The sequence below is a fragment of the Lepisma saccharinum genome, chromosome 26, assembly GCF_977018435.1.
Source record: "Lepisma saccharinum chromosome 26, izLepSacc3.1, whole genome shotgun sequence".
NCBI classification, from domain to species: domain Eukaryota; kingdom Metazoa; phylum Arthropoda; class Insecta; order Zygentoma; family Lepismatidae; genus Lepisma; species Lepisma saccharinum.
In genome coordinates, this window is record NC_139254.1 from 11,779,662 (window position 1) to 11,800,631 (window position 20,970).

At 37.1% G+C, this 20,970-nt stretch overlaps 1 protein-coding gene across 1 annotated transcript in view; it reads left to right on the plus strand.

Annotated features, from left to right (window-relative positions):
* The first annotated feature begins 1,184 nt into the window (after positions 1-1,184).
* The window catches only part of LOC145979375 (pickpocket protein 28-like), a 28,291-nt gene continuing 8,505 nt past the window's right edge, over positions 1,185-20,970 (plus strand). The window contains exons 1-4 of the mRNA XM_083112243.1: positions 1,185-1,214; positions 3,604-3,746; positions 9,271-9,394; positions 12,226-12,505. Coding sequence (XP_082968369.1) covers positions 1,185-1,214; positions 3,604-3,746; positions 9,271-9,394; positions 12,226-12,505 — 577 coding nt within the window. The remainder of the gene's footprint in view (positions 1,215-3,603; positions 3,747-9,270; positions 9,395-12,225; positions 12,506-20,970) is intronic.

Here is a 20,970-nt window from a genome sequence, read left to right on the forward strand (position 1 = left end):
GGAAAACTAACCAAATTTTTTTTTGTTGCAGGTTTGAGTAACGTGGCTGTAGTGTAGGAGTGTCGGTGTCCAGAAAACCGGAAATGTTCACAAATCAGGAAAAAGTTCAGGATGTCCTCTGGTATCACGAGACCCGGTCACCAATAACAGTACAGAGGAACTTTCAAATGTACAGAAGTATTTCGTCTAGAACATCTGCCATCAATAAGTTGGTATTTTAAAATTGAATTTATCTTCATTCCCAAATACTGTCAAGTCCAAGAAACATTGTATGGAAAGATGCCACCCGATGTCAAGAGCATTAATTCCGGATTCCTTGGCACTAACACTGCTACACTACAGCCACATTACTGAAACCTGCAACAAATAAACTTGGTTAGTTTTCCAACATTTTGGCACCACTTTCACATCTCTGCATTGCATATAGTGGATATGAATAAAGTTTGTAATCAGGGAAAGACTTCTGGGACACCCGGTATAATATAATATTTTTTCGTATGCTATTTAGTTGGGGTAAATTACCCTCTTGCTCATTCCCACTTAATACCGGTTCTTAGGACGATGGTGATGTACAGTCACGGACACTACTGGGTTGTAATGAATACATTGACTTTCAATGGAATCGTTACAACCCGTCAGTGTCCGTGACTGTACACTCACCGGAAATAAAAGTGGGACACCTAGATCCTGAAATACTCTCTTGCCTGTAAGGTGTTATGTGCGTTGCCTAAATGTACGGCGGTGGTAGAAGTTGCCATCGAGCATTTGCTATTAGAATCCACTTATTGACTGTACAATCGTGATAAGATCTTTTTGAATTTCTTCAGGCTTACCAAATCCTCGAACGCAAGCGCCATCGAACTGTACATGGTAGCCATGCAGGCCATGAACTACTTACTCTACCCGAAGTACTACCAGCCCATGTATTACCTCGAAACACACAACTACAGCTTCCAAGATCTACCGCGGTTGGAACAGTACTTCAACATTACGAAACTCATGCTGCAGGTAAAGTTGGGAAATATTTAATGTTTATTTGAAACTTTGCATGCAACCAAGGTAGTATATTTTGAAACAACCCAAGTTTTTTTTAGAATTGTAAGAAAAGTGTAGGTGGGGGGCTTCAGAAATACCTAATTGCAAGAAAAGGTTAAGTTATACAGGTAAGTCCATTCAAGGTATTCATGAAGCCGATTATATTACATTATTATTTTGTGAGTTTTTGTTTTAAGACCAATTTATGCACATACAGGGCAAACGGGACTGGACCTAGAGTTTAAAGTAGGAGCCGAACCAGTGTGCTTTATGCTTCCATCAGGTATCGAACCCGTGACCCCTTAATTACAAGCCGACGACGTTACCACTACGCCATCGGGAAGACCTTTATTATTATTATTATTATTAAAATTACTATGACCAACATTACTCTGAATGGTTAACACAGTTGAATATGTTTACCTTAGAAGAAAGAAGAAAAATGAAAAGGATAAATTTTGTAACAGAAGATCTTAACTTTCCAAGTTGCCAATGAATTCTTTTTGAATAAAAATTCCCAGATATTCCCATAGGTATATCTCAATTCTCACATACCTAAACAAGGCCAGAGGTTTAATAGCTGATCTTGTTGAAACCTACAAATTGAATTTATGTTGATGTATAAGATTGTAGAATCCACTGTTTTATTTTATAATTATGTATTCAATTTTTTAATTTGGTATAACCAATTTTGACATAGTGATATACCTGGTTGTTTAAGCGTTACCATCACTTGAATAAATATGATGATTATTATAATTATTAGAACAATACATATAATTGCACAATATTATATAACTAACTCCCTAGCCTTCTTAAACCCGAAGGTTCATGACTGCAGCAACACAGGCCTTCCATCTTTCCCTATCTTGAGCAAGTTCTATATACTCTTTTTCATCTCTACCGATTTCCCTTAGGTCCATCTCAACGTTGTCCCTTCATCTTCGTCTTGGCCTTCCTACAGGTCTCTTACCATCAAGTTTCCCAACAACAATCCTGTAAACTCCTCTTTCCTCTCCCATTCGTGCCACATGGCCTGTCTACCTAAGTCTTCTAGATTTAATTATTCTAATAATATCTGGACATGAATACAAATTATGTAGTTCTAAATTATGTAACCTTCTCCACTCACCTGTCTCCTCATCCCTTTTAGGTCCAAAGATTTTCCTAAGGATCTTATTTTCAAATACTATCAATTTATGTTCCTCTTTCAATGTAAGGGACCACGTTTCACATCCATATAATACTACAGGCAAAATTACTGTTTTGTATATTTTAACTTTTAGTTTCTTAGATATTAAACGACAAGACAAAAGTTTATGAAGAGAGAAGTAACATGCATTTCCTGAATTAAGCCTACTTTTTATTTCATCTTTAATATAATTTTCATTTGTTAATATTACTCCTAAGTATTTGAATTTGGAAACTGGTTCAAACGAGTTGTTATCAATAATTAGATTTTGATTATTACCTAACACTTAGTTTCGGCCTGTAAGCATATATTTAGTTTTCTCTTTGTTAACTTCCAAATCTATCTCTTTAGCAGTTTTGAAAAATATTTTAGCATTATTCTTAATTGTATTCACATCATCCCCCAGTAAGTCTACATCATCTGCATATGCTAAAAACTGAGTCACACCATTTAATTTTAGTCCTTCTTTAGTTTCCTTTAGCTTCCTAACTGCATATTCTAAGGCAAAATTAAAGAGCAATGGAGATAATGCATCTCCTTGTTTTAACCCATCATGAACTGTAAATTTGTCAGACATATTAATACCCACACGAATTTTACTTTCTGTTTCACTGGTGCATATTTTTATCATACTAACAAGCTTCTTAGGTATTCCAAACACTACTAATATATTATATATTTTATCTCTTTTGACCGAATCATGTGCTTTTTTGAAATCAATGAATAGCTGATGGACATTTTGATTATATAGCAATAAACAATTATTAGTATCAGAAATATAATGGATCTCGTTGAAAACTCTAAGTTGAAGTGTAAATATGCTAACTTGTTATGTTATGTTATTCTACAGCTTATGTATTTTATTCGTGTAACTTTGTACTTTTGTATTTGACTTAGTGCTGTATTAGGTTTCATACTGTGCTCAACGCTCTAAATAAACGATTATTATTATTATTATTATTGATGATGATATTGATATTTTGTTATTTAATTAATACTACTGTTCGCTAACATTTCTAAAAAAATATAATAGCAATCGCAACAGCCATTGTCTGATGATAGAGCACGTTAAGTGGTATTGGATTCGAGTCCTATAGGTGTTTCTTTGCGAATATGACTACATAATTTTCATTGAATCATAATTCATGCTCATCGTCTCGATTAGCTAAAAGTAGCAGACAAGCTATGTAGAATAAGAAAAATACAAGCAAGATTGAACTTAGTGCATACATTTTTAATTTCATGAAAACTGTGCCTAATTTTCAGGATAACCGTATCGCTCAAAAGCAATTGAAATAGATTACTAGAAATTCAATGGAAATTTACTCGTTAGTCAAATGTAGCAGGAAGAAAATATTTTTTTGATTTTTCTACAGGTCCAGCCTACTTGCGAAGAAATCTTTGCCTACTGCTTCTGGAGGGGGAGTCGTCAAAACTGCTGCGAAATCTTCTTGCAGTTGCCAACCGAGGACGGATTTTGCTACTCTTTCAACTCGAGAATTGCGCATGCGCAGAGCGGGTAAATATTACTTCTTCCCTTTGAAAGAAGAAAAAACAGTGTTCATAATTCTATGGGACTATGTTAAACATGTTAAACTGTGCATTGAATATACGTCGAACTAAATCCATCAATAATAGCGGGTGTTTCAGAAATAATAGGGGGATTACAAAAATTTATTGCAAATAAAGTATTGAACTTGCGTTAATGAAACCAGTCCTGAACGATCGGGGAACGCAGACAGTTTTTTATAACACTTTGAAATATTCAATGTGTGCACCACATGTGACACATGAAACTTTATGAAACCGTACAAAAAGAAGTCACACGGCGTAAGCTCCGGTGATCTTGGAGACCAAAACATTGCCCAAAACACTGTGAGTGATATGGGTGATTTGAGTGTCGCCTAGCGGCAGGGATGTGAACTATCTGCTCAACAAAACATACACGCATAAACTGTTTGCGTTCTTCGATCGTTCCAGACTGGTTTCATTAAGGTGAGTCCAATAGCTTACTTGCAATACATTTTTGTAACCCCCTCAATTATTTCTGTAAAGCCTTGTATATAGCTGCCCAACTTTCTTCATAAATATAAAGTAAAGTCAGAAATTCCAGATGTTATCTGCATACAGGCACGTATCCAGGAATTCCTTTCGGGGGGGGGCTCAACATCATTTTTTAAGGGGTATAGTAAGAACCTCACAATTGTATGTTTAAGACCAATGGTGGCAATTGGGTTCCAAAACTGGGGGGGGGGGGGGGGTGCGGAGGGCGTTGCAAGGAAAGTTTACTTTCTCTTGGTAGCCAAGGCTTAACATTAAGAGGCCATAATGTTGAGGCAGAAAAATAAAACATGGGGAGCAACTATCCCTTAAATCGTTGCCACTGTAAGGCTATCATTTTAATCAGAACGTGAAATCGGAACATTTTTTACCACTCGACTCCTCTGTTTCCATGCATTAATAATGTGTGCCGGAACCATCTCAGTATGTGTGTTTGTCCATTTCTTCTCATCAGGCATAAAAACATCTATGGTATCTTTGAGTGTTTTTACGAAGCTGTTACACATGCACGGGATGAACAATCCACTCAACAACGCGAGATTCAAATTGTGGGTTGCGAACTGGACGCAGACAGCTCTCGAATATTACTCTCTGATTCGAGCCTGAACACCACTAACGTGTCTTGTCCTCCCATGTTTGCAGCTCTTATAAAAGCCGAAACCCACCAAATTGTTCAGATTCAGGCCTTAGCACTCACAAGTGTTTAAAAATGCCTGTCACAGCTTCCGCTGTCTTGTCATATATCGGCACGAAACAAAGGAAGTCTACTCGAATACAGGTGGATCACGAAACAATTAGTGCACAGTGAAAAACCCTTCCGTTCCCAACACATCTAATGTTTCGTCTCCCAGTATGATCAAATGCTTACTCATTTATCTCCAGTGACGTGCCCAAGGGAGGGTTGGTGAGGTAATAACCCCATTTGACCCAGTATTCCTTTTTTTTAAAAAAAAAATAAGAAGAAGAACGTCAAAGACAGGGAAAAATGGCAAAATCAGGACTGACCACCAAAAATAGTATGCGTAACCCCTCTCCCTTCCGAAAATCCTGGGCACGCCTCTCTTTATCTCGGACAATTTTTTTTTAAAATGCACTCACCAGAAGTTTTTATCATCGTATTGGAGATGCGTTCTTCCTGCAGGTTTGAATATGATCCTTTAGGGTGCTGTCGTCTGCCTGCCTTCACACCTAACCTTAACAAGGCCCTTATTTTCCATCCTTGTGACTTGGATTTTCAAGACTTAGGAAGGTTTCAGACCGAAGGGACACGCGATACATGTCGATTGGAATGGGCCAATCAACAGCAACGTTTCACACCGTAGCGACACAAAAGGCCGCACAAACCTAATCTTCAGGCGACACGGTGTGAAATCTCCCTTATTAGGCCACTGTCATTGTCACCTCGAAGTAGTAGCTCTTGTTGACTACAGAAAAAATTATCCTCAACCGGTGATAATGCTCCTCAGTTTTCTTCTCTCTCCTATATTTTCTGTGCTTGTTCACTATACAGGCAACACCTTACGATTTGATATACACAGGACATGTACTATGTAGACATTTTAACGAAAAATCGGTTGAAGTAAAGGATGGCTAGGTGGCTCAGTTGGTAGAACCCTGATTTGGATCCTGGTAGAGCCTGCAATTTCCGCCTAAAATGTCTACATATGCAACATCTTCCTGCTTTCTCTTCTCGACATTCATAAAATTTTCGGCTGTCTCCTTATGATAGTTAAGTGTTTGAATGTGTTTCGAACCCAGTAGGCTTAAACAAAAGTATTTTTTTATATCATGAAATTCTCACACTGCATATACGAAATTTAGTTCTGGCAAAACTAAAGCATCACTCAAAACTTTGATTTTCAGTTGATCTATGCAGTTTATTTCTGTTTTAATATCCGGTACTGATGAAATATTCACTTGAGAGAAGAGAGAGAGAGAGAGAGAGGCATTGATCTCTTCGGCCCTCGAACCGAACTAGCACCACACTCAGGCCCGGAAGTTCTGCTGTCGTCAATGTCTTCATTTTCGAATCACTATATCTTATAAAGCAATCAGAGGACGCTGACTGATCTGATCACCAATCGACTGTATGAATTGTCACACTTACCTCTGAAATCTCATTAACCGATTCTTTGTACAGATCAATCGAAAAATTGAATCCGCGTATTTATATCCTCATTATATTGTAGAACGTTCCGCAGATGACGATTCGTTAATATTGCCAGTAGTTGACTCCTTCTCTCATTCAAGAACGTACCCTCTCCCGCCTTCCAGAGATTAGAAATTACAACGAATTGCCCTACGTGTGGCGCTACCTTTGTTCTGCAGCTTCCAAATGCTGACAAGTCTCTACATAGTCCTCAAGTGCGCTGAGACAACACCGAAAGCGCAAGAAAAGTTTACGTGCAATATTATCAACAACAGGGTTATAGAACATTCTCCGTCTTGCCTCGATACTTGTCTATCTCCTTAAATCATCGTCACATTATTCAAAAAGCCAAAAACCTAATTATATCTAGTGTAAAATAAAAAAAATCCTGGGGGGGGGGGCTCGAGCCACCTCAACCCCAGCTTGGATACGTGCTATTAAAAATAACAGGGTTATAGAACATTCTCCATCTTGTCTCGATAATTATTTCTCCCAAATTATCATGACATTATTCAAGAAGCCAAAATCCTAATTTTATCTAGTGTAAATAAAAAAAAAATCCTGAATGGGGGCTCAAGCCTACTGATTCCCACCTTGGGTACGTGCTATTGACAACAATAGGGTTATAGAACACTCTCCGTCTTGTCTCGATAATTATTTCTCTCACATTTATAAATTTATTATCTTCACATTATTCAAGACGCCAAAAATCTAATTTTATCTAGTGTAAATTTTAAAATTTCCTGAGGGGGGGGGGGGCTCGAGCCACCTCATCCCCACCTTGGCTACGTGCTATTAATAATAACAGGGATATAAAACGTGCTCCGTCTTGCCTCGATAATTATTTCTCTATTTACATTATTTTCACATTATTTAAGAAGCCGAAAACCTAATTTTATCTAACGTAAACTGAAACATTTCCTGGGGAAAGGGTCGAGCCCTCTGTGCCCCATCTTGGATACGTGCTTTTATCAATAACAGGGTTACGGAACATTCTCCGTCTTGCCTCGATAATTATTTATTTCCTTAAATTATTGTCACATTATTTTATTTCACACCACAAGAAACCAAAAACCTCATTTTATCTAGTGTAAACCTAAAACTTTCGGGGGGGCTCGAGCCCCCTAAGCCCCCCCTCTGGATACGTGCCTGTCTGCATATGAACTTTTAATTCAACAAAAATTGCAGCCTGTGACGATACTACTCTGATGCATTAGATATAGTGTCATGCGAGATACTTATGTATGTAAATGAAGTGCTCGGTTGTAAAACATGGTAAGTGACATTTTGGTTATTTCTGAGTTCATTAAGATAAACTGTTATTAGAAGCTATGCTGTAAATAAATTGTTCTCGTGTTTACCAATTTCAGAAGGCTTCACTGAGTCCAATGCAAATTGTATGACATGGCAATTTCACTCGAAAATTGAAGGATGGCCCATTTTACTTTGTCATTAAAAAAATTACCAAAATGTCATTTACCATGTTATACACCGGAGCCCTTCAAATAAAATACATGAAATTATTCATTGTATTGTTTCTCTTTTGTTATTCAACCTGGCTTTTCCGTCCCTTTTGGCTAATCGATGAAAATGTGTGAAGATTAGATGAATACGAAGGGACACTCACAAATAACACCAGTGCTCTGGCCTGGATTCGAACCTGTCAACTTTGGATTCGCCACTCAACATCTTTTTGTGTAGTTTTATTATTTTATTTATTCCTTTTTATATTTAACTTTTTACGCGGTCACCCAACCGGAACGTAAAGGTCCACACACAAACACGCATATGTACAGTGGGATCCATGAGTGTTGCCGTGCAAATTGTCCATCACCATGTTCGTGCATTTTATTTGACCCAATAGGAGCTTCAGGAACTCAAAACAAGCTGCAGACAAGTCCTGCACCAGCATACATAAAAAATCATCGCTTTAAAACACATGTAAGAGAAAAATTAATGAAAAATTGTCATGGACAATTTGCCGAGTAATAGAGGACAAGGTCTAAATATGGGCGAAGGTTTAAATATGGGTTTTGGAGTTATCAGCGCTGCCGGGTGCTGCAGCCTGGCAGCCTGGCAGATTCTATGGGAACTGGTTATCTGTCAAGGACAAAGGTTGCGGCGCCAATTCGCAAGAGAAAGTGGTGGTTAGTTTCGGCCTTGGACGTGTTATATAATTGCGACCTCCGAAAACTTTTTGCAGGTATGTTTTAACTCCGCGTTTTCTGAATTCTCATCTGCTTTGTATAGGTTATGATATTAGCGGTACATAAAACAAATATGGGCTTTCATAATGCCATGATTTGTTTGTGAAATACGTACCACAGAGAGCGAAAATAAGTGAAGAAGAAAAATAGCGTGATGGTCTAAATATGGGCTATGACATGAGGTCTAATGTTGAGATCACATTTTCAACAAATATTTGGATGTTTTTCTTAATTTCGATTTTTTCATTCCATTCCGCCTGATTTTCAAAACAACAGATTATTCATAAATATGAATTTTATAATGTTTTAGCGATAAATGACTGGTTTTTCTTATTTTAATTGCTTTTTGATATTGCCACTAGTAGCCCATATTTAGAGCACAATTTTGAAATACAACCCTTTTACCATTCTTTGGAAATTGCTTTTTTTTTTTTAAAAAAAATGGAGACCTTCTATACTTTAGCATGCTATTACATGTAAGTATATATTTCATAGATATGCATTTTAAAGGCAGGTGCTTGATATACTAATTTTTTTCCTCCGAGAATGACAACATTAAAATGGGGGCCCATATTTGACCTTTTCCTCTACTAGTGGATCCAACTGTATAATATATTATGTTTCAGGAGAGAAGACTTCGAACCCTGGAGAAACTATGGACATGGCACTCTGAGTGGTTTGGAAGTCTTGTTAAAACACAATCTAAGCAACGAATACTTGACACAGGACAACAGACTGAAAGGCATTACAGTGAGTTTTTATTTTTTTAAAAAAAAATTATGTACACCAGTGTTCAGAAGTTAAGCATAATTATAAATATAGAAAAATGGAAGGGGGAGTGTTGCGCGATCACGCAAATATATATCAAGGAGTGTAACTCACCTCACGTGCAGTCTCCGTCAATAAAAATGGGCGTGTCTTCCCCTTTCGACCAGTACTGAAACACTTGTTTTACTGATCCAAGTGATAACACGCCCCAGAACGGAAGTACCGTTTCGCCCAGAGGGAATTTTTAAAAGATGGATTGAATGTGAAGGCAAATATGAAAGTAAAAAGCCAAATAATCAGATGTGGCTCCCAAAGGGGAGCCTTGTCGCATTGTTTAATACATTAGTAACATATGTACACAAGAATACACAGTACAATCACAATATCAACAATAGTATTAACCAGTGAGGTTAGGTTAGGTTAGGCAAACACAATAGTTGCGCGACATCCTTCGTTGCATTTCCAGTACGATTTGTTAGAAGATCGCGAGTGAATTTTGATATACAGGGTGTACCAAAAGTCCCATTACTCCCCTTTGAATTGTAGACAAACCTGCAAAATGTTATTTTAACAGCATGCGTATGATGAAAGGATGGTTTACCATTAAATAAGACCAATGACCACTATATTCTCCAGAGGATCTCTGTGCACACCTGCACACCGCCATTTTCATGGCACAGTATTATTTGCCTCTAGTTGCGATGTGAAATACTCCGTAACATAAGATGTCAGCTCTGGATTTCGGGGTGGCCATTTTAAGAGAATTCCTCAGTGATGTGTTCAGAGACAAACGAATTGGACGAGGATCGCCAAATTTACCAGCACCTTCAAAATGGCCACCCCGAAGTCCAAATCTGACATCTTGTGAAAATGCGCTATGGGGGCACATCAAACAGAAAGTCGCCCATAATCGTTATCAGGCAACTGAGGAACTTCAAGAAGCTGTTCGCAGTGCGTTTGCTTCCTTCACGCCAACCAAGTTACGGAGGATTTCACATCGCACCTGGAGGCGAATATTACTGTGCCATGAATATGGCGGTATGCACACAGAGTAAATGGTGGCTATTGGTCTGATTTAATGATATACCATCCTCTCATCATACGCATGCAGTTAAAATAACATTTTGCATGTTTGTCTACAAGTCAAAGAGGGGGTAAAGGGACTTTTGGTACACCCTGTATATGGGATTTACACAATTGGGATTTTTTACATTCACATTTCCCTCTGGGCGAAACGGTAACTTAAAACAAGTTTTTCGATACTGAGCGAAACGGGCATGAATCAAAAATGCGACATCTAGATCCTGAAATACCTACTCCTTTCCTGCAAGGCGTTATGTGTGTTACCTAACTCTACGGCAATGAGTGGATTTCAAATTTTCAATAGCAAATTTTGATTGGCAACTTCTACCAGCGCCACACGAAAGAGTACTGCCAGCATCAAATAGGCCCGTGATCGAAAGGTAAACATAACACATTGTATCAGACCAATAGTGCCCTATTATGTATCCAGTTCTTCTTGTGATTGATTGATATGTTGTTTTAAGTCCACTTTATGCACTGAAAGGCTAATCGTGACTGGGCCTACAGTTTACAGTGGGATCCGAACCACTGTGCCATGTGAATTGTGTGGGTTCAATTCGTCGTCTGCAAAGTTCTGGCAAGAGAAAGTCTTGCAACATGGTAATGCAGAATTTACTGTTACTGAATGTCCATCTTCTTCAAACACATATGGTCCAATTACGCCGAAATTGGCTACTCCACACCATACGGTAATATGTTCAGAATATAGGGGTCGTCCATGGAGTTCTCGTGGATTGTTAAGTGCCCAATATCGGATATCCGTCCCCTAGAGATCACTTATCTGTTTTTTTCTTTACACGAAACTAAATTGGCTGAAATTAATTGATCCACTAAACGTACACATTTTTTTATATCCGTGTGTATAGATTAGACTTTTAAGTTTGTATGTACTTTTTCCTTTATATTTTATATTTCTGTCGTTGTTCTCTTTTTCAACCTTATGTAATTACTAAAATGTAGTCTACTAAATTCCTTGTCCAAAAAAAAAATTATGTAAAAATGGTTAAGTGGAAGAAAAGGCTCCACACTCTTAACTTGATAATGAAAACAAGGCGAAATTGACCATATTAGTGGTGACATCACCAGAGCAAAATTTAGTCCAAACAAACTTGTCGCGTGGCTTTATTCTATGCTATAACATTGGATTATCCACCACAAGGGGTAGCTTTGAGGATTGTGACAGCAGTTATGGAACAAAATTGTGTTGTATTGTACGCCCCCATTGTAAAGATGACATTTCGGAGAATACGTCTATAAAATTACACATACCTTACGGAGGATAAGGTAAAGAATAACTGGAACAAGGAAATCGTGCATTTTTAAAGAAATTGCTGTTCCGATATCCAACAGAAACGACGCTGTCGCTATGAGTGATGGGAGTCCAGCAGCTTCACGTGACTGCAGCGGCGCCACACATTGGCTGCCGATCCGGATCGGACGCCGGCTGGTAGCATTCCCTTATTTGATTTTTCACTTCGGTTAATCTTTACCTTATGCTCTGTAAGGTATGTGTAATATATCAGACGTATTCTCCGTAATATCAACTTAACACTGATGCACAATATTTATCACAATGTTGTTTCATAATGCTGTTACAATTTTAAAAGTTGCCCCATGCAATGGATTTTCCCAAAGCTAGCGCACAGAAAGAGACCACGTGAAGAGTTTGGACTCAATCTTGCTCAGTGACGTCACACTAATATGGTCCATCAATATATATTCGTTTTCAGGTGTATATTCACCATCCGAACAGTTACCCGAGCGTGACGAACGGGGCATACGTTCCGTTCAACAACACGATTGAGACAAACATCATAGTGTCTCCCGTGGCCACCTACAGCACACCGGAAGTGAAGAAGATCGGTCTGTCGAAGCGGAAGTGCCTCTTCTCCGACGAGGGGAACCTCACGCTCATCCCGGACTACCAGCAGCGGACTTGTCAGATGGAGTGTCGAATGCTCCACCTTGCTCAACATTGTCACTGCACGCCTTACTTATACCCCAGGAATGGTGAGTTCTTTTGTGCTGCATTGCGCCTATTCTTATGTCGCTTTTCAAGAATCGGCTATAGATAGGAACCTTGATATTTTGATGTTATTTTTTCCCCAAAACCAACTATTATTATTACGTATTTTACATTTTGGTGTTATTTTCCCCAAATTTACGTTACTTTCATTTAATCGTGTTTCCACCCATGGAAATCTCAGCTGAAAGATCAAGGCTCTGTGTATAGCTTGTGCTTCCCTCCTGCCCTATTTCTCATATAACCCCTCCTCATTCCGGGAATAGTGACTGTAGGTCAGGTGGTGACCCTGAAGAAATTTTGGATAGATCCACCCCAATCTAAAACTAGCATAACAACTGGAAAGGAACTAAGAGTTGAAAATATTGTTACGTTTTTTAATATTCTTCCATTATTTTTACATATTTCATTGATTTTTTATGTACATATTTCATATGCATTGTTACTAGGGTGACCATAATATTTTGACCCAAAAACGGGACATACCAAGGAGATCAGTTTATCCCCCCTTTTCTGATCAATCTTTGATACTAGTTAGTCCTACGCTGAAGTTGAGTAATGCCAGAAGTATTTAGAAGAAGAACCAATCTTCTTGAGAGCATCTTCATTCTTCATCAATCGTTCATAACTGAAGACCTTACACCACATATCAGAGCCTCCCTGATGGCGCAGTGATAGCGGCATTGTTCATCTACAGATGCTTATACAACAACCAGATAGCTACACAGCGATAGTGCTACGATCGATCCTTGACCTTGCCAATGCACACAGCAGCTATCCCGAAAAACTTTGTTTATCTTTTACCTTCTTTGCAGAATGTGTGTACAGAGTGGGGGCAGGAAGTACGACAGGGAACCTACAAGTCAATGACTTATATCGCCAGGAACTTGACCTAAATACGCAGTTAACGAAAGTAGAGCAACAAACTACCAATAAGGAATGGAACCTAGTATGGACGAATGTTTGGGCGGAACATTTAACTAACAAGGTTCAATCCTTATGGTACACTTCGCAACATCTTATTTGACCGCCCTGAAACATTTCAAAGTCCGGAATTCGTAAATTTGGCAGCATAGCGCTTCAGAGCCAACTAAGAGTAGCCAACTTTGCAACATTCCTTCTTCCTGAATGAAAACGCTCTTGATTTTTTTCATTCTTTCACATTCCATAAAGTAAAGATACCCTAAAGCAGTAATAAAATATATCAGTAGACAAAAAAAAAATGTTAAGTAGAAATACGAATGTTGAAAATATTTCAAGATTCTTCGTTCTGAATTTGAAAATAGGAAAATGTGTGTGCATTGTGAAACACTGAACAGGTTCTCATCCACCTGGAAAGAATTGCAGTCACATTTGAATGCAAGAAGGCAAATTTATGATGATTTTATGCGAAATGTTTAGTAAAGATACCTTGCACAACACCAAACGATTCTGCAAAGTGTGTCTTTTCCTTGGTTCTTGGCGAAAAATGGTTCGAAACTCCGGCACATGGTTGCTTCAACTGAGATTAACGTGTTTTACTCAGATTTCTGTTGGCAATGTGCTGGAGTAGTTGGTTAGATAACAACACTTTCGTTTTTTTACTGTTTTCGTCAAGATCGAAACATCGTAGGTTCAAATACACCCTTTCCTTTTTATTTACCGAGTACGAAGTGTTCTAATATGATATTACTGTAAATATTTATGCGATGCATGCTTAGTGGCGGCGATTGGGTTTCAAAACTGATGGGGCAAGGTTTGGGAGGGGGCGGGGGCAAGGACAGTTCCTTTCCCTTGGTAGATAATGTTAAGTATAGTGCTGGGTCATCTGCCCCTCCACACTCCATAATCGTCGCCACTGTGCATGCCCCAAGTAATGCTTCTACTAATGTTTTTAATCTTTCAGTGATTGGCAGGATTTTAGGAAATACTTTTCCTTTCATTCAGCTGTTATAAGTTAACACATATTAAGAACTTACATGTCAACTTTCTCCATCCGGAAATGCTGGACATAAATCGCATAAATATCAACGGAAATTTCCAAGAAACGTAGATAAGCATTCTCGTCCAAAGCCTTTTACTTCCCGAAAAAGGTTTTGCAAAGAAGTAAGTTTGAACCCATGACATTCTATTCCATAAGCAAACGACCCCCCTACACCGTTCACGTTATTTTATGCACTCGGTTCGGATCCCACTTTAAACTGTAGGTCCAGTCCCGATTAGCCTTACTATGCATAAAGTTGACTTAAAACACCAAATCAACCAATTCATCTCCTTTCAGAGTGGGCCTTCTATGATACTGTAGTCGGCCAGCATCCGAAAATACAGTTCTGCTTCGCGTATACCAGAGTGTAATTGCATTTAATATTGTGACTAATTTTACTTTAAAACTACAGATTAAAGCGATAATAGTGTCCAGAAAAAGAACCTCAAAGTAGTCTTCACACAAAGTATTTTAATCCATTGCCAAACATTTCAGTTAAGAATAATATTAAGCTTTTCCATTGACCGTATTTTTGATTCATGGTGAATTTGCTAAAAGGACCATGTCAAGAAATCTAAATATGTAAGTTTTACTAGCAAATGCATTTAAAATGCACGAAACAACAGGGGAGGAGAAAAATAAACTAAAAAAATAAGTAAAAATGCAACAAAACTGTTAAAAATACTGACAAATAAACTAAAAGCCAAAGAAGGCCGAAGAATGCAAAAAAAAAAAGTGTAATATAGAAAGTGTTTTCCGGCTCTAACTGAAGGGACACGGACATGATATCAGGTTTAGCATTGTTTTTTTAAAAAGTTGATTTTTCATCAACTTCCGGATCCTAATTAGTAATTATGACCATTGAAAATGTTGGAGGTAGCTTACTTAAAATTTTCTTGCTGAGGGATCGTATCGTCCCATGTCTCCACTTCATAATATAGAAAAACATCAAGTTCATATTTCGAAAATGCCTTGGAGTTTTCCACCACGAAAATATGTTTTTCATAGTTTGAAGTTCGTTAGTATTATCTTTCAAGGTTTCCATTGTTTTAATTTCACACATATTTTATATTTCATACGTTCCTCTCTCTTTTCATACAGTCTTTGGAAATAAGCTGAAGTTTCTTGTCAAACGGGGTCTGGTTCAAATGACTCCTTTTCGCTCTCCTGTTCCTACTTTAAACAAACAACAAAATACTTCTCAAAACCCGGAATTTTTACACAATTTACAAAATTCGACAAAACGACAATAGATATGTTCATAATTTTTCCCTTTCAGCGTTTCTCGATTTTATCTGAATTCGTTTCCTCATGAAAATTGCCATGAGGAAATTATAGATATGACATTATGTGTGAATTGGTTTCTTCAAACTGGTAGCAAATTTTAACATGAGCTACCTGGAGAAGAGGTAACGTGCTTGATTCTTACGAGGGAGGTCGTAGGTCCGATTCTCCACCTAGGCAGGATTTTTTTCAGGAGTATATCGTTGGGTGTAAAGTTTATCCACCGTGCTAAGAAGTTAACATTGGTCTCAGTATTTCACGAGGTGAAAGGAAATAGTAAGAGAAAGTTATTTCGATGATAGGAGGAAGTCACATGCCACGTGGAATGCGCAGAATAAAGTTACATAGAGCTAAGTCTGTAATGGTGGTTTCGAATATTGCAAAGTAAGTGCGGAAAGTTTGTTATATCTCATACTAGTACTTTGTGTTCAAAGAAGACAAACATTTTAGATACAAAGCAGTGAGGAATTAACGATCATTACGAGGTTTTGAATTTTTTGTTTGTCACTCACTATATAAATACTTATTAGTAGTTTCTTATCGAATCGGCCTTCGTCGCAATAACAATTTATTTGTGTTAATTAGTATTGACAACAGTCATTACGAAGGAACGGACATAAAATTACCAATCTTAGCAATTTGAACTCTTTAAACGCTCTCCTTGGTTACAGTACTGCACTACATCACTACTTAACATTACTAACTAACTAACTAACTAACTCTCTAGCCTTCTTAAACCCGAAGGTTTATGGCTGCAGCAACACAGGCCTTCCATCTGTCCCTATCTTGAGCAAGATCTATATACTCTTTTCCATCCCTACCGATTTCCCTTAGGTCCATCTCGACGTTGTCCCTCCATCTTCGTCTTGGCCTTCCTACTGGTCTCTTACTCTCAGGTTTCCCAACAAGAATCCTGTAAACTCCTCTTTCCTCTCCCATTCGTGCCACATGGCCTGCCCACCTAAGTCTTCTTGATTTAATTATTCTAATAATATCTGGACATGAATACAAATTATGTAGTTCTAAATTATGTAACCTTCTCCACTCACCTGTCTCCTCATCCCTTTTAGGTCCAAAGATTTTCCTAAGGATCCTATTTTCAAATACTATCAATTTATGTTCCTCTTTCAATGTAAGGGACCAAGTTTCACACCCATATAATACTACAGGCAAAATTACTGTTTTGTATATTTTAACTTTTAGTTTCTTAGATATTAAACGACAAGACAAAAGTTTATGAAGAGAGAAGTAACATGCATTTCCTGAATTAAGCCTACTTTTTATTTCCTCTTTAATATAATTTTCATTTGTTAATATTACTCCTAAGTATTTGAATTTGGAAACTGGTTCAAACGAGTTGTTATCAATAATTAGATTTTGATTATTACCTAACACTTAGTTTCGGCCTGTAAGCATATATTTAGTTTTCTCTTTGTTAACTTCCAAACCTATCTCTTTAGCAGTTTTGAAAAAGATTTTAGCATTATTCTTAATTGTATTCACATCATCCCCCAGTAAGTCTACATCATCTGCATATGCTAACAACTGAGTCACACCATTTAATTTTAGTTCTTCTTTAGTTTCGTTTACCTTCCTAACATCATATTCTAAGGCAAAATTAAAGAGCAATGGAGATAATGCATCTCCTTGTTTTAACCCATCATGAATTGTAAATTTGTCAGACATATTAATACCCAAACGAATTTTACTTTCTGTTTCACTGGTGCATATTTTTATCATACTAACAAGCTTCTTAGGTATTCCAAACTCTACTAATATATTATATAATTTATCTCTTTTGACCGAATCATATGCTTTTTTGAAATCAATGAATAGCTGATGGACATTTTGATTATATTCCCACTTTTTTTCAAGTGTCTGTCTGATGTGAAAAATTTGATCTGTAGTTGATCTGTTGCGTTTAAATCCACATTGATAATCACCTATAATTTCATTAGCATATGGGGTTAGTCTTGTTAAAAGAATGTTAGATAATATTTTATATGTTGTTAAGAGTAGAGAAATTCCACGGTAATTATTGCAGTTCATTTTATCACCTTTTTTAAACACAGGAACAATTATGGATTCTTTCCACTGTTGAGGGATTTCTTCTTTATTCCATATTAAACAAATTAATTTATGAATTTGACATATTAATGAATTTCCACCATATTTAATTAACTCAGCTGGTATTAAATCAATGCCAGGTGCTTTGTTATTCTTTAGCCTTTTAATAGCATCTTTAACTTCAGTCAAGTTAGGTTCTGGAACTAAAGGTTCTGCTGTGTGTACTTCATTTACTTCTGATTTATCTCCTACATGGACATTTAAAAGGTCATTAAAGTAGTTCTTCCATCTATTTAGAATATCGCTTGGGTCAGCTAGAAAATCACCGTCTTTATCTTTTATCAAGTTTTTACACCTTTATATAAATCTCTGATATTTTTATTTTTGCTGTTTGTTTCAATTTCGTTAATTTTGCTTTTCAAGTCATCTCTTTTTTTACTTCTAAACGTGCAGTTAACTTCTCGCTTTATTCTATTATAATTGCTTAGATTTGTATCATCCAAGTTATTTAACCACCTAAGTCTAGCCTGATTTCTTATTTCTATTAGATTATGACATTCATTATCAAACCATGGCTTACTTTTTCTCGGTTTATGGTATCCTATACTTTCTTTAGCTGCTGATTCTATTGCATTACGTATGTGCTCCCAATTCTTATTTACGTCTGTTTCATTTATATTTTCATCATCATTTAAGTCCTGCAAAACATCAAATCTATTTGACAGTTTAATTTGGTAATCTTTCTTAATTCTTTCATCAGTAAACTTTCCTGTATCAAATTTTATAACTTTTAGATTTTGTTGCTTATGATTTATCACTGAGAGTCTCTCTCTTAATTTAGCAATTACTAAATAATGGTCACTGGCACAGTCAGCACCTCTATGTGTACGAACGTCAATTATACTAGTATGCCTTCTCTTATCAATGAGAATATGATCTATCTGATTATGAGTTTTACCATCTGGAGAAAACCAGGTATATTTATGGATATCTTTATGTTTAAAAGTGGTACTTTTCACAATTAAATTCTTTGAGGTTGCAAAAGTAATCAATCTTATACCATTATCATTACTTAATTCATGAAGACTTTCTTTACCAATTGTGGGTTTAAATGTCTCTTCTTTGCCAATCTGTGCATTACAGTCACCTAACAGAATTTTCATATCATACTGAGAAAATTTATCAAAGGCCTGTTCTAACTCTGTATAAAAATCATCTTTAGTATTATCATCTTTATCTTCCGTTGGTGCATGTATGTTTATTAAAATAATTTTACACCACCTACCCTGTAAATCTGCATATGATATCCTATCATTAATAAATTCTACTGTTTTAAGAGCCGAGATAATTCTATTATTTATGAAAAAGCCTGTTCCAAAATTATGATTTTCAGTACCACCATAGAAAAAAGTATAATTTTTAGTTTTACAATTCCCTTCTCCTGGCCACCTAACTTCCTGGACAGCTACTACATCTAATTTGTACTTGACTATCTCATTAACTGTACACTGAAATGCCCCAGGCCGGTAAAGGCTCAGAACATTCCAGGTGCCTAATTTAATATCCTTATTCCTAACGTAGATCTTATCCTTAGTCCAGGGACCTCCCAAAGTAGTCCCCACCCGGAGATCCGAACGGGGGACTATTTTACCTCCGGAATATTTTACCTTGGGAACATCCATGGCCTTATATTGCTGATTCTTGACATGGCTTTTTACAGTGCAGAGTTGTCAGCTCTACGCCTAACCCCCAATATGAATGGAGGAATTAATACAGAAGACAAACACAAACACATTAGACAGCACAACTACTACACAAGACACACACAAACACATCACAACTATAACACAATATAAACACAAACACACAACAACTACTACACAAGACAAACACAAACAAATTAGACAGCACAACTACTACGCAAGACAAAACAAACATACTAGACAGCACAGCTACTACACAAACATACTAGACAGCACAACTACAACACAAGACACATACATACACAGCATCGATACTACACAAGACAAATAGAAACACATTAGACAGCATAACTACTACACAAGATAAACAAAACCACACTTTTACTTTTACACTAGACATCACAGCTAGTACACAAGACAAACCTTCAAAGTGCCGATTGACACACATTAAAATAAACTTGGGCAAAAAAAAAAGAGGTGATTTGACGAGCAGAACGAGACAGTTGTCCGAGAATAGGAAACTTGTTGTCTGGAAATATCGCATCGCTCGATACTTAAGAGAAATAGAATTGTACGGTACATAACGAATTCGCCAAAAGTGAAAATTGCTTTACTGATACAACACGGGTGGCGGGTATAGTTACCTAGATTAATCTTTTAAAACTGTATGTAAAGTTGCTTTTTCGGTGCTTTATGTGCATTGGAACTTGCGATGTCTGAAAATGGCACTAATTCTCGTCTACCTTACACAATTCATATCAAGAAAGTAGTACCTTTTTTCTCCTGACAACAGTATTTGTAAATGAAATCCTCCTTCGAAGATGGGTAACCATCGTCCTGACCGAACAATTGCACATAAAACTTTGAATGGCTAAAAAAGAGTTGTCTTCCTTGGTTGATCTTAATATTACCATTACTTAACATTACTGTATATCTCTTTTTAAATAATAATAATCCGTTGCGCAACAGCCCATGAAGGGCCTAGGCATACCTACCGACTGCCGGTCTTCCTCCCGCGCTTTCCTTCGTCACCTCTAAGCGTGGAGATCTTCGACAAGTAGTATATCGAAATCAAATAATCAATATTTTAGGTGTCAGTGAAGAACAAACAATACATAACTTAAATAACATTACATTTTGCATCCTGAATACATATATGTGATTTGTGAATTAATCATGATGTGTGTGTTAACACAACATATGAACAATAACTAAAAAGAAAAGTTTTAACTCTAAATCCAGGAAATCTCCAACTTCTAAGGGGAAATATGCGCAGAAGGGACTTCCCTCAAGTGTGCATCGGATTCATTTTTTAAATATTCTAATATCAACGGTATCTGTTCAACAAAAAAAAAAGAGTAGAGGGTGGGATTTGAACCCGCTACCTTTCACGCTTGATGAAAAAGAAGGATAGCAGCGCCTAACCAACTGCTCT